Raw genomic sequence first — 13692 nt, 5'->3', positions numbered from 1 at the left:
AAGGGGAGGCGCCCCTGCCGCCTTCGCTGCCAGAAGGGGAGGAGCCGCCTTCGCTGCCAGAAGGGGAGGAGCCGCCTTCGCTGCCAGAAGGGGAGGAGCCGCCTTCGCTGCCAGAAGGGGAGGAAGCCCTGCCGCCTTCGCTGCCAGAAGGGGAGGAAGCCCTGCCGCCTTCGCAGCCTGAAGGGGAGGAAGCCCTGCCGCCTTCGCAGCCTGAAGGGGAGGAAGCCCTGCCGCCTTCGCAGCCTGAAGGGGAGGAAGCCCTGCCGCCTTCGCAGCCTGAAGGGGAGGAAGCCCTGCCGCCTTCGCAGCCTGACGGGGAGGAAGCCCTGCCGCCTTCGCAGCCTGAAGGGGAGGAAGCCCTGCCGCCTTCGCAGCCTGAAGGGGAGGAAGCCCTGCCGCCTTCGCAGCCTGGAGGGGAGGAAGCCCTGCCGCCTTCGCAGCCTGGAGGGGAGGAAGCCCTGCCGCCTTGGCCGCCTGGAGGGGAGGAAGCCCTGCCGCCTTGGCCGCCTGAAGGGGAGGAAGCCCTGCCGCCTTGGCCGCCTGAAGGGGAGGAAGCCCTGCCGCCTTGGCCGCCTGAAGGGGAGGAAGCCCTGCCGCCTTGGCCGCCTGAAGGGGAGGAAGCCCTGCCGCCTTGGCCGCCTGAAGGGGAGAAAGCCCTGCCGCCTTGGCCGCCTGAAGGGGAGGAAGCCCTGCCGCCTTGGCAGCCTGGAGGGGAGGAAGCCCTGCCGCCTTGGCCGCCTGAAGGGGAGGAAGCCCTGCCGCCTTGGCCGCCTGAAGGGGAGGAAGCCCTGCCGCCTTGGCCGCCTGAAGGGGAGGAAGCCCTGCCGCCTTGGCCGCCTGAAGGGGAGGAAGCCCTGCCGCCTTGGCCGCCAGAAGGGGAGAAGCCTTGGCCGCCAGAGGAGGAGGAGCCCCTGCCACCTTTACTGTCAAGAGGAGAGGAGCAGGAGCTACCTCTACCTCCACCACCACCACCACCATTGGGAGAAGCGGAGCTCCTGCTGCCGCCTTCATGGCCAGGGGCTCCCCTCCCGCCGTCAGCATCGCCTTGGGTCGCCTGTGTCTCCCTTGCGTCTCCTAGGGTTGCTGCCGGTCCTGCGTTGCCTCCCGAGGGTCCGCTGCCATTGCCTCCCGAGGGTCCGCTGCCATTGCCTCCCGAGGGTCCGCTGCCGTCGCCTCCCGAGGGTCCGCTGCCGTCGCCTCCCGAGGGTCCGCTGCCGTCGCCTCCCGAGGGTCCGCTGCCGTCGCCGTCGCCTCCCGAGGGTCCGCTGCCGCTGCCGTCGCCTCCCGAGGGTCCGCTGCCGTCGCCTCCCGAGGGTCCGCTGCCGCTGCCGTCGCCTCCCGAGGGTCCGCTGCCGCTGCCGTCGCCTCCCGAGGGTCCGCTGCCGTCGCCTGGGGTCGCCAGGGATCCTGCTTCACCTGGGGTCCCTACACTGTGGTCGGAGCCCCATGGAGGGGAGCTGCCGGCCATCAAGAAAGGGGGGGAGGTCAGGAGACCAGCTCCCCCAGCCGCACTTTCGCGGCCAGAGGTCATGTGGTCGGAGCCCCACGGAGGGGAGCTGCCGGCCATCAAGAAAGGGGGGGAGGTCAGGAGACCAGCTCCCCCAGCCGCACTTTCGCGGCCAGAGGTCATGTGGTCGGAGCCCCACGGAGGGGAGCTGCCGGCCATCAAAAAAGGGGGGGAGGTCAGGAGACCAGCTCCCCCAGCCGCACTTTCATGGCAGGAGTTTGTGTGGTCAGAGCCCCACGGAGGGGAACTGCTGGCCATGAAGAGGAGGGGGAAGGTCAGGAGACCAGCTCCCCCAGCCGCAATTTCGCGGCAGGAGAGAGTGTGGAGGGAGCCCCAGAAGAGGGAGCTGCCGGCCACGAAGAATTGGGGGGTGCCGGAGATTCCACCATGGCCACCCCCCAGAAGCAACTCTCTTCCCCCTCGTCCGGGACTTTGAGACTGAGGGGGGAGGTGGCCGTTGGGGCCATGTGTGCGTTGCACAAGGGGGGGGATATGTAACAGGGCGAGCAGCCCTGTACATTGTTTTGTGTTATTTTTAGAACGAGGGTTCATCCTCCGCCCCTGTGCAAAGTATTGTTTTTGTTTTATTATGATTTATTGTATTTATGACGGCGAGCGCCGTATGTTTGTTATTGTTTCGTTTATTTTTAAAACGTGTCCTGGCAGAGGCGAGATCGGTGCTCGTCCTCTGCCAGGAGTAATAATTAATAAACTCGTGCAGAAGGTGAACCATCTCCCGAATTAATTACGGGATTAATTTTGTTGCTAATTGGGAGATGGTTCACCTTAATAAAAGCCTGCAGCTCTCCAGTTCAGGGTGGGTGATAGAGACGGAGAGCGAGAGAAGGTTTATTTAAAAACGAAACTAAAGCATAGCCTACAGGAACAGTGACAGCGACTGCCCAGCCTGACCTGTATGGTTTATTTATTTTGGATTTTGTGTTCGAGATTTGTTTTTGTTTACACTTTTATTTTGCTCTGTGAGCAAGTGTTCTTTTGTTTAAATATTTATTTTATTTTTGGATTCATTAAATAAAACGGCGCCCGCGCCACTGCACAATACCTTTTTGTTTTTGTTGTCCCTTCTTCTGCCGTGACGTCAGACCACTCAGCCGTTCCTGCCACACATACAAATAAAGGTAAATGAATACATTTAAAAAGTTGATGGGGCTCCCGAGTGGTGCATCCAGTAAAGGTGCTCCGCGTGGAGTGCAGGACGCGCCCTCTAGTCTGGACGTCGCCAGTTCAAGTCCAGGCTATTCCTTTGCTGACCGAGGACGGGAGCTCCCAGGGGGCGGCGCTCAATTGGCCAAGAATTGCCCGGAGGGAGGGTTAGGTCAGCCAGGGTATCCTCGGCTCACCGTGCACTAGTGACCCCTGTGGTCTGGTCGGGCGCCTGCAGGCTTGCCTGTAAGCTGCCCAGGGCTGCATTGTCCTCCGGCGCTGTAGCTCTGGGTGGCTGCATGGTGAGTCTGCAGTGTGTAAAGAAGCGGGCTGACGGCACGTGATTCGGAGGACAGCGTATGTTCGTCTTCGCCCCTCCCGAGTCAGCGCAGTGGTGGTAGCGGTGGGCTGAGCCTAAAAATAATTGGACATTACTAAACTGGGGGGGAAAAAAAATAAAATTGGCTACTACATTTAAAAAGTTGCAGTATACCAGTGATAATGGCATTGTTGTGGCAAGTCCCTCTGTAGTAGTGGAACTCCCTTGTTCAAATAATCACAGTGTTAATGACATCACAGTACTGAGCTCTCTTTATTGTCACAAGGATCTTTATGTCCTGACCTTGAAACAAACGGACACACCTCTCACACCAGGAAATTCTGTACTGTAGAGTTCTGTATACTAAGTTTGAATCATTGTAACCTACAGCACAAATATCTGCTCAGTAATCTTGGTCACAGAGTGTTAAGTGCAATACCCATACAGTGTATTACAAAAATATATATATACAACAAGAATGAATCCTACGGTATACTGATGCTGTACATTATAGGCATACATTTGTGTGTTATATTACAGTCATGAATTGATGACTCTAATGTAATAACTGGATGTTGTAATTATAGTCATCTTTTTTTATTATTATTTGACCCCCGTTACCCGTTTTCTCCCCCAGATTACGCTCACTTACTGCAGCACCCCCACAACAGCTCAGGAAAAGTGAAGTTCAGTGAGTGTCCTCCGATCCCACGACCAAGCCAATCGCCTATTTACAGCGGGATGTCTACAGCAGACACCATGGCTATTCCTGGTCATGCCTTTACCTGATAAGCCACACAGAAGCAAATACATCTAGCAATACCCAGTGCTTCAGTACAGAAAGAAAAAGGATCTGTGCTCTGCTTTACCTCTGCCAACCTCTTGACTTTCAGAGTCCCGGTCTTATTTTCAGACAAGCCTTGGTCTGGCATTGACAGTAAGCTGATATACGTTTGCATCTAGAGATGACAAGAGCTGGACGGGCTCCAGAGATGAAAAGAAAATTCCTCTGTGCTGCTATTCAATCCTCTGGGGTTCCAGACAACATGTTACAGATACTGAGAGAAGCAGGGCTGCTCCAAAACACGGGCTTGCCAAAAATCTCAGTGATAACGTTTTTGAGATTATTACACCTGACCGGATTCAAATGCATATTCTGAGGCTCACGTGTTGAATGGAAAATGCCTTGCTTGTTCATCATGATACAGTCGTCAAACATTTTAAAGAAATTCTTTATTTTTCCTCACAATTTAGAACAGGGCGAAGTTGTTGTATCAACTGACCATATATAAGCAACCTCCATGATACAATAGATAATGTTTATTCTTGTGTAAATGACCTGTAGATTTGCAGAATGCTATGTTAAAGTAAAAACAGCAGTTGGGGTGTGATTACCAAGCCGTTCTATACTAATTAGCCATGTGCTTTTCTGCCTGCTCAGTACAGCATTTTGTCTACGAGAATAGAAGAATGGATTATAAACTGCTAAGTAGCAAATGCAGAGTACTGTAAAATGCACAGTTGTTTGGTATTTTACACTCCTCCCAGCATTTAAACCTTGAGGCCCAGTTTGCAAAAAATTGTAACAGTTGCAGCCTTACCTATTGTTTTGCTATTATGATGACTAGGTTTAGCAAAGCAATCCTGGAAATGTTTTCACTGTGCAAGAAACACAGAAAGAAACTGAAGTGCAAATGAGGCTTTAGATAGTAATATTTCATTGTGAATAATGTCTGCTGGCATTGCTACAGACGCCTATAGTGGCAATGCATCAAGATAAGTAGCGTAGGACCCAATGAACAACAAATTTATGAGTTTTCTAGAAAGTTCAGCCTGATTTGTGTGAACAAGGCCATCCCCAGCACACCCAAAGATAATAAATGCCCTCAACATAATAACATTCTATATATTTAAATAAAATGTTTCACTGTACTAACATTATATGCCAGCAGTCTGTGATGCATAATTATTATAAATCTTCTTGTTTTATTACAGGTAATTGACTTCATACTGTTATCCTTTGAGGGATTAATAACCAAAATCAAGTAGGATGTGCAACAACAAAGTCTATGAATCTCCAGCAGACTTGACAATACTAATAACGGCAAATTTCTAAGAGCTGAGGCCAGAATTAGTTTAAAAATAAATGCAGGTTATAAATAACATTACTCCAATTTTGGTGACCTTTTTGCTTCAATGTGATATTATCACAGATAAGTATGACATGATATGTATTACAAGTTAAATCACAGCAATCAAAAACATTCATATGCGTTCAAAGTTAAGGCTTCATACTAATTAATGTTGGATATACTGGACAAAAAGACTGCTCGCCCCTAGGTCTTCAAGACCCTTTAACAACTACCATGCTTTGACACCAAAGACATTACTGAAGAGATTTGACCAACAGTAGGATATTTAGCCTAGAACACAGTAGTATTGATTGATGTTAACCCTAGCCAAGGTCAAAGGGAATTAGCTGGAGATAGTAAAAACAGAATGTAGAAGGCACCTTTAAAAGTAACTACACAAATACGGCTTAGATAGTTCATTCCATATAAAAAGAATTCACTTACCTGAAATGCATTCATTGCAGTAAATATGTAAGCCAGAACAACACTGAGGTGAACCAAGACCCCACACAACCAGGTCAGACCCAGCAGTGGCAGGAGGACGAGGACTGGTTTAATGGCTGCCCTGGAGAATTAAAGCAGGTGTGTCAGTAACATGCATCCCCCCCACAGTACCAGGAGGGCAGAAAAACAGCAGTGGTCTATTCTAGCAACTCAACTGCCAATCAAAAATGTGTTGACAACTCGAGTTGTCAATTTTTATTGTCAATTTGAGTGCCATGAAAACATTGCTTGTGTATCTCCAGCCTTACACTTCCCGAGTCTGGGTCCAAATTCAGGTCACAAATCTAGTTTGGGACTCTGCTTAGCCCCCACTGGACTAAAGTCTACAAAAACACGACTAGGACTGATGGCAGGTACGCCAACTTCACCAAGGCCATCTCTAAATGCACAAGCACCTCATATGTAATAAAAGAGAGAAAAGGAGACCATGCACGCGTTCAAATCACACCCTTTTACTTTTTATAAAATAAGAAATATATTTTATAGGACAAGCAAAAATAGCTCCCCCCCCCTCAAACAGAGAAGAGTACATAGCAAGGAAGTATAGAAATACAATCAAAGTACAGCGGTACCCCAAGATACATACATTGTCTAGGAATGCAGAGTGACTGGAGTCATTTACTCACCTCAGACCGCATGCTCAGATGTATTGGTACGTGTATTTCTGCATAGATTCTAGTGCCATCTTCAAATACATGCTAAATATGTTTAATGGAGTAATCTGTTCTGCAAGTGCAGTGTGGTAACCAGGTGGGACTAAATTACATTTCTGCAATGGTGACTGTCAAGATGGGTGCCACATTCAAACTAGGAATACACAGCAATACAATATCCTTTCATATCATGCTTTAAAAAAATAATCTATTTGAAACGTATCCTTATTATTGCCAATTCCATTCCACATCCGAGCCTGAACATTACATTCAGACACAGACTCTCTCTAGTAGAAAATGTCCTGTACAGTGCAAGCAGATACCAAACCCAAGACCGATAACAATTTAGGGAGAGAACTGGGGCTAAATGTTTTTGAACACTGGAGGTTTGTAGTCAGAATAGATACAAGAACATTAAATACACAGTCTTGCTTTTCTCTAAATGATAACAAACGCAGGGTCTGAAACACTGGACATGTTACACTGTGTACAAACGCTAGATGTGTATAATTCTTTAGATTCACTTGTTACTATAAATTAGGTAAAAAATATATTTAATAGATCTCAATAAATACAGTGTGGCAACCAGTCACAGAAATGTAAAGTTTGTAACATTATGATGACACATTTCATAAGCACATATTCCCTTGGTTTCTATTACAGAGCTCTGCAGTGTTGTGTAGGCTTTCTGAATGGCCTATGAATGCTACAATACTTGTTGTCCAACTCAAATAAAGAGTTGACATCACTGCAGCGTGAGATGTTGTAATGCCAGGGTAGAAAGAGCCCATCTTCTGTACAGCTTTGCTTGGCATGCTCATATTCTCAGTATAGCACTGTGACTAACAGTCTATGAGCATTCCACAATGCTTTCAGTTTCACTATCTTCTAGAGAAATGTGTGCCGAATTCATTTGGCAATGTCACCAAGCTGTAAAAAAAGTGTCCAGCAGTGGTGGTAACAGCCTTGGTATTAGCCCTTGAATTCACTCTGAACAAAATAAAGTCCTGATACTGTCATATTCAAATCCAAGTTATACAAAATAAATATTGCATGCTGGATTCATTTTTGGAGGTTACCAACCTGAAAGAAATCTAAAAGTGGCAGTAACTACCCCCAACTTCAGGGTGACCATGGCCGTCAAAATGTATTCAGGATTGTGACAGGCTGGCTTTAGTGGTGACGTCAGACCCGGAAGAAACACACAATACTACACAGTGAAATGTGAATTGCGCTGTTGCGCGTTTAATAATGAGCAAAATAAAAAGGTTTTAAACAAAAACAACACACGGCACTTGCAGCCAAAATAAATAGACAAACAAAACAGACTGACACTTAAATGAACAGTGGACTAACAGACAAACAAACAAACACGGTGAGTAAGAATAAATAAATAACAATTATTCTTTTAGTATATTTTACTTTTCCTCCTTCTCCACACCCGTTTTCCACTCACCGAACAACCCCGAGTGAGTGAAACGTGCATCTATATATACTGTTGTGCTGGGATTCAATTACTAATTAATTATTCACTTGAATCCCAGCATGTGAACTAATTCTGTGCAACCCTGTGCTCACATATTATTAAATACTTTAAATGCACGTGAAGTGAAGTGCAATCCCCGTGTCTAAATACAATGATACATTTTAAACACTCGTGCTCATTACCTGCATTATATCCCATGTACCAACTACAATACACCAACATTAACATACGCAACATACAACATAAAACACAGAAATACACACAGGGGCGGGGCACATTGCCACAAGGATATAGATCAATTATTTCTGTTCCAAATAATGCAACAATGTCAGGACTTGATTTTGTTCTGAGTCCGTATTTAAGTGGGCTGGTACTACCACTTTCACACACTTTTACAGCTAGGTGAGTTTCACATTTGAATTGATCTCATATTTTCCTATAAGATAAAAAAATACACCCCCCCCCCCCCCCCCCCCCCCCAGCACTAAGACACTGCAGAAAAAAACTTTTCAAGACGTGGCTCAAAGGCTATAAATGGATTTGCGAGGGTTTCCAGTTGAGCATTTCAAATATAGTCCTGTAATGGCTCTAACACATCATTTCCAAACACATTCTAAATGTCACAGTGACACTGGGATTTTCCTGTGATTAGCACAGAAGGAAACATAAGGTAGAGAGCATCCCGGTATCCAACACACAAAGCCTGGGGCTTAGGAGCTTGTGTGAGTCCCACGCAACTCTGGAGACTGATCTGCTCTGACAGCAGCGCATGGACTTGTTGCCATGATAACTCACCATGTCAGGTCCCAGGCTTGGAGCTGCGGGGTGCTGCTTGGCGTCAGCATCTTGGAGTGTCTCCGTGCGCTAGCAACCGTTACCATCACCACACGAAAGAGCACAAAGGCATTGACCTGTGAGTGAGATCAGACAAGACCACAACGTGATGAAAATAACTGAGGTCCATTAACTTGGCATCCAAAATAAGCTGCGCATTGATCTTTTCTTTTAGAAGTACAGATATAATTTCCTTTAAAATGCACATTTTGCCAAACAACTGATAATAACTAATAATATACGATCTGTAAACCACCTGCAACCTGCATGGCAACTACTTTTAATAATGAACTGTCTTAAAGGTAATCTGCAGGGACAATCCAGTGGCCTCTATTTGTAAAATTAAATAACTACCACTTAGCTGCACTAGAAATACTCCCCAATTACACTCAAATGCATTCCAAGTTTAACATTATAACAGTGTCACAGTGTACATGACTTGTTTTAATTGAAAATAAATGTTCAAAAATGTATTTCGGTTCCCATAAGAAAACACAATTTGTTGTCATATTGAAAACAGTACTGATGTAATGGCTTATAATTATATATATAAATATATATAAATATATATATATATATATATATATATATATATATATAGATAAATAGATAGATAGATAGACATAGGGTTTATGTGACGTCATAAACCAGAAACCCAAGACAGAATTATTATCCTTTGACTCACTGAAGCCTATCTATTTTTTATAATACATGTATATTAGTATCTGTAATAAAAATAAAGACAATAAACGGGACAGATTTGTTAAGTGCCTAAAAAACATGAATTGTGTTGTCGAGTGATTGAAATTATGAAAGTCATTGACGGGAATGTCTTTAATTTCCCGTTCCTCTCCAGTTTCTCTGAGATACGAATGTACCAGCTTTACATCCATTTTTTTTTTTTTCATTTTGTTGATCATTAATGAACATTTCTCTACTGTGGGTGTTGTCATGTGATTGACAACGAGATATTCTGTGTTTGAATTGAAAGTGGTCTGGAGGAGTCGAATGGGTCAAAGTTCAAGTATATATATCCAGTATATATGAATGAGATTCACCAATAAATCGATTAATAGATTACTGATGGTCATTACTTATTTTAATGAAACGTTCATTGAGTGATCAAAGTGCCCTTCTTGGAGCCTGTGTACAGGATATATTATAATACCAGCACAGGTGTGTTTTCTGTTGGGTTTGAAGGCTTTTGTAAAGAGTCCACATTTGGATCTTTCTTTTTAATAATAGTTTTCTCAGTGCATGTATTATATTACTAAGTGTATGCACATGCTTGCTTTCAGTTGTATTTGCCAGTGTATGTGATGAATTACAATAATACAAACGGTCCAGTGCCTAATATTATTCCCCTTCTAAAATGTGTACCAGAATCAACTAATTCAAGGGCCTGCTGAGCCAACTACTAAACATTTATATAACAAACAGATGCAAATGCCAGAAGACATTCATTATCATAAAATTACCTAGTCCTCCAATAGTTTCATAAGCCATTAAATGGCATCTGTTTGTCCTACTCCAATTAACATGTGACAATGTGCACGGTGGATTTCTTTTTACAACATACTTCATAGAGGAAGGGAACAGCGTAAGCACTTACAGACAGAACAAAGAGTACAGGCCCAACAAAAGCCCAGATGATATCTGTCTGCACATTCAGCCAGCAGTGATTGTCTGCCACGTACTTGTTGAAGGAAGTTGCCAAGGTGATGCCAACGATAATGACTGGCAATCCTGAATAGAAGAGAAAAAATAAATTTAATGGGTTTTTTTTGTATTCTTCAGAAGTGAAAGCATGCTCTTATTGGGGGGACAACATCATGAATAGAGAAGTGAAAGTGTGCTCTTATGGGGGGATAACATCATAGATAGAGTGAAGTGAAAGTGTGCTCTTATTGGGGGATGACATCATGGATAGAGTGAAGTGAAAGTGTGCTCTTATTGGGGGATGACACCATGGATGGAGTGAAGTGAAAGCGTGTTTTTATTGGGGGATAACTTCATGGATAGAGTGAAGTGAAAGTGTGCTCTTATTGGGGGATGACATCATGGATAGAGTGAAGTGAAAGCGTGTTTTTATTGGGGGATAACTTCATGGATAGGGTGAAGTGAAAGTGTGCTCTTATTGGGGGATGACACCATGGATGGAGTGAAGTGAAAGCGTGTTTTTATTGGGGGATAACTTCATGGATAGAGTGAAGTGAAAGTGTGCTCTTATTGGGGGATGACACCATGGATAGAGTGAAGTGAAAGCGTGTTTTTATTGGGGGATAACTTCATGGATAGGGTGAAGTGAAAGTGTGCTCTTATTGGGGGATGACATCATGGATAGAGTGAAGTGAAAGCGTGTTTTTATTGGGGGGATGACATCATGAAGAGAGAAGTGAAAGTGTGCTCTTATTGGGGGGATGACATCATGGATAGAGAAGTGAAAGCATGCTCTTATTGGGGGATGACATCATGGATAGAGTGAAGTGAAAGCGTGTTTTTATTGGGGGATAACTTCATGGATAGAGTGAAGTGAAAGTGTGCTCTTATTGGGGGATGACATCATGGATAGAGTGAAGTGAAAGCGTGTTTTTATTGGGGGGATGACATCATGAAGAGAGAAGTGAAAGTGTGCTCTTATTGGGGGATGACATCATGGATAGAGTGAAGTGAAAATGTGCTCTTATTGGGGGATAACATCATAGATAGAATTAAATGAAAGTGAGCTCTTATTGGGAGATAACATCATAGATAGAATTAAATGAAAGTGAGCTCTTATTGGGGGGATGACATCATGGATAGAGTGAAGTGAAAGCATGCTCTTATTGGGGGGATGACATCATGGTTATAGTAATAGATTTTAGCGCCTTACTTTCTTTTTCAAAAAGTAAAATGAGCAGAAGATACATACACCTTTTATTATTGAGATTGTTATATGTTATCAACATGTTTCCAGACAGAATGTTTCCTTAAATATGCTGGTTCTGTGTTTCCAGAAACAAGAAAACATGCTTCCCGGAGTAGACCTGGGTACTTTGAGAAACATTTTCAAGAAACATTTTGCCTTTGGCCAATCAAGAGGGACTGTGAGCCATTGATCATGTGGCTATGCAAGATGGTGACTTCTACAGAAGATATCATGGTTTGGAATCCTGCTACAATCAACCATTTTATTGATATGTATGTTGAAGCATTGTAGTGTCACTTCAGGTTATTTGTGGTCCTACAAGCCTCAGCAGATCCTCAAAAGTGTCTGGATCCATACAAACAAAATTACGATAACTTAAGCAATCACGATTTAGGATCCATTGCCTTAAACTACTTAATTGATAATGAATCAAACCACATATTTATTCCATTAACTAATTTAGTAACACAAGTCGGTGCAACAAAACATAACTCTCCACTGACACACAATGCAAACCAGTTCTCCTATAAAACAATGTGGATAAAGCCATTACAGATCATTGCCCAATGCAACAACAGGATCCCAATGTACAGGATTAGAAGGGGGGCAGTGGAATTGCAACACCACTGTAAATAAAGATACACCTGCTTGTATTAGTGAAATATGTAACAGCATGACCTTACCCCAGCCAATGACATAGTATAACTTCATCCTCCTGTCTTCGCTGATATTCACAGAAACCACTTTGCTCCAGAGCAGGAGACCTTCCACCAGCATCCAGGTGAAGGAAGCCATGAAGAAGAGATGAAGCAGAGCTGTGACAGCCATGCACAGCGCCTAGTGGAGGCAAGAGGAGGTCATGTTACTGGAATTCCAGTAACATCTTCTAGTCAATTCTGCCATTCACAATGACAGCGAATTCCAAAAACTTACAGAAGAGCCTGCTGTATCGTTCCATATCAGTACATTCTCTCCTCAGAGAGACTACTAGCCTATAGTGGTACCTGCAGCTACCTACTACATTAGAACACAAAAATACTGGATTTGGAATCAAGTGCAAAGACCATTTTTTGTGAGAAACGGAACAAATGTAACAGTAAAACTAGCAGAAAAAACATGTTTGCTAGGTTTCTATGATTGTTCATTCCTTTTGGAAAAAATAGACTTTGTCATTGCACAGCACTACTTTATTTTTTTCGATTGCAAATAAAATAGATGTTCCTATGATAAGCTGTAAATTAGCTACTACAAGATGTTAAAGGGAAGCTGGAGTGTTTTGTTAAAACATAGACACCTCTCAAAGATTAAAAGATAGCCTTACGTAGCTTACACTTTTAATTTATACCAGTACTTTTAAAAATTATAATTAATAAAAGAAAGACTTGGCGTTAAACCCCTTGGATGGTCCCATAAATGTTACCTTAACATACTGGCTGTTAAAAATAGCCATTGAACTGCAAACTGGGACTTATCAAGAATTAGAGAGGTGGATCTTTTCAAAGAGATACATTCCTTGAAGTGTTTTTCCTTTCCAGTGTATTTTTTTCTTTCATTAATATTGATGTTTGCTCCTGTTTGGGTTTGTGTTAGGGTTAGGGTGTATCCTTCATTACCATAGGAATGAATACATTCATATTTGATTGGGTGCTCTGGGGGAAAACCAGTCAGGAATCAACTGAAAATAGTCAATTTCTGCACAAGAGCAAGTGAGGAGCATATAAACGTACAAAAAAAAAACGGAGCAGGCAAAATCTTTCCAAGTCGGTCTGCATATTTTATACATCTACAAGTATTAAAGTATATAAATACTAGATGTATGGAAATTATAGCAATACTAATGCTTTTAGTGGCTTCCATGACCCATAGTAAAAGCACAACAAAGTGTAATTAAGCATATTAAAAGAATGGTTAAGTATAGGTAATCATTGTTAAGAACAGTGAGGTATGGTAAAGCATATTAATAAACATGTCAAAGCAGGGTAAACTATGGTAAATGTATAATATAAACATGGGAAAACCATGGAAAAACTGCAAAAATACAGTGCAAAAATACCATGGTAAACTTTTATAAGGGTACACTGGCTTCACCCTTCATACTATACTTGGTCATACTTGGTAGTATTGCCAGTGATAAAGACTTTTTGTTTGTTTGTTTTCTTCTTGGTACTGCACCTTGTTGCTGCTG

At 43.6% G+C, this 13692-nt stretch overlaps 1 protein-coding gene across 2 annotated transcripts in view; it reads right to left on the bottom strand.

The window, feature by feature from the left end:
• The window catches only part of LOC117396771 (adhesion G-protein coupled receptor D2-like), a 145047-nt gene that overhangs the window by 54294 nt on the left and 77061 nt on the right, over nucleotides 1-13692 (bottom strand). For both annotated transcript variants that reach the window (XM_059005506.1, XM_059005505.1), the window contains exons 17-20: nucleotides 12191-12344; nucleotides 10212-10345; nucleotides 8561-8676; nucleotides 5567-5687 (exon numbers count right to left, since the gene is read on the bottom strand). In XM_059005506.1, the coding sequence (XP_058861489.1) occupies nucleotides 5567-5687; nucleotides 8561-8676; nucleotides 10212-10345; nucleotides 12191-12344 (525 nt within the window). The remainder of the gene's footprint in view (nucleotides 1-5566; nucleotides 5688-8560; nucleotides 8677-10211; nucleotides 10346-12190; nucleotides 12345-13692) is intronic.

This window comes from Acipenser ruthenus, chromosome 31 (genome assembly GCF_902713425.1).
Source record: "Acipenser ruthenus chromosome 31, fAciRut3.2 maternal haplotype, whole genome shotgun sequence".
NCBI lineage: Eukaryota > Metazoa > Chordata > Actinopteri > Acipenseriformes > Acipenseridae > Acipenser > Acipenser ruthenus.
Note: the sequence above shows the minus strand (reverse complement) of the source record. Positions and strands in the feature narration are given on the sequence as shown.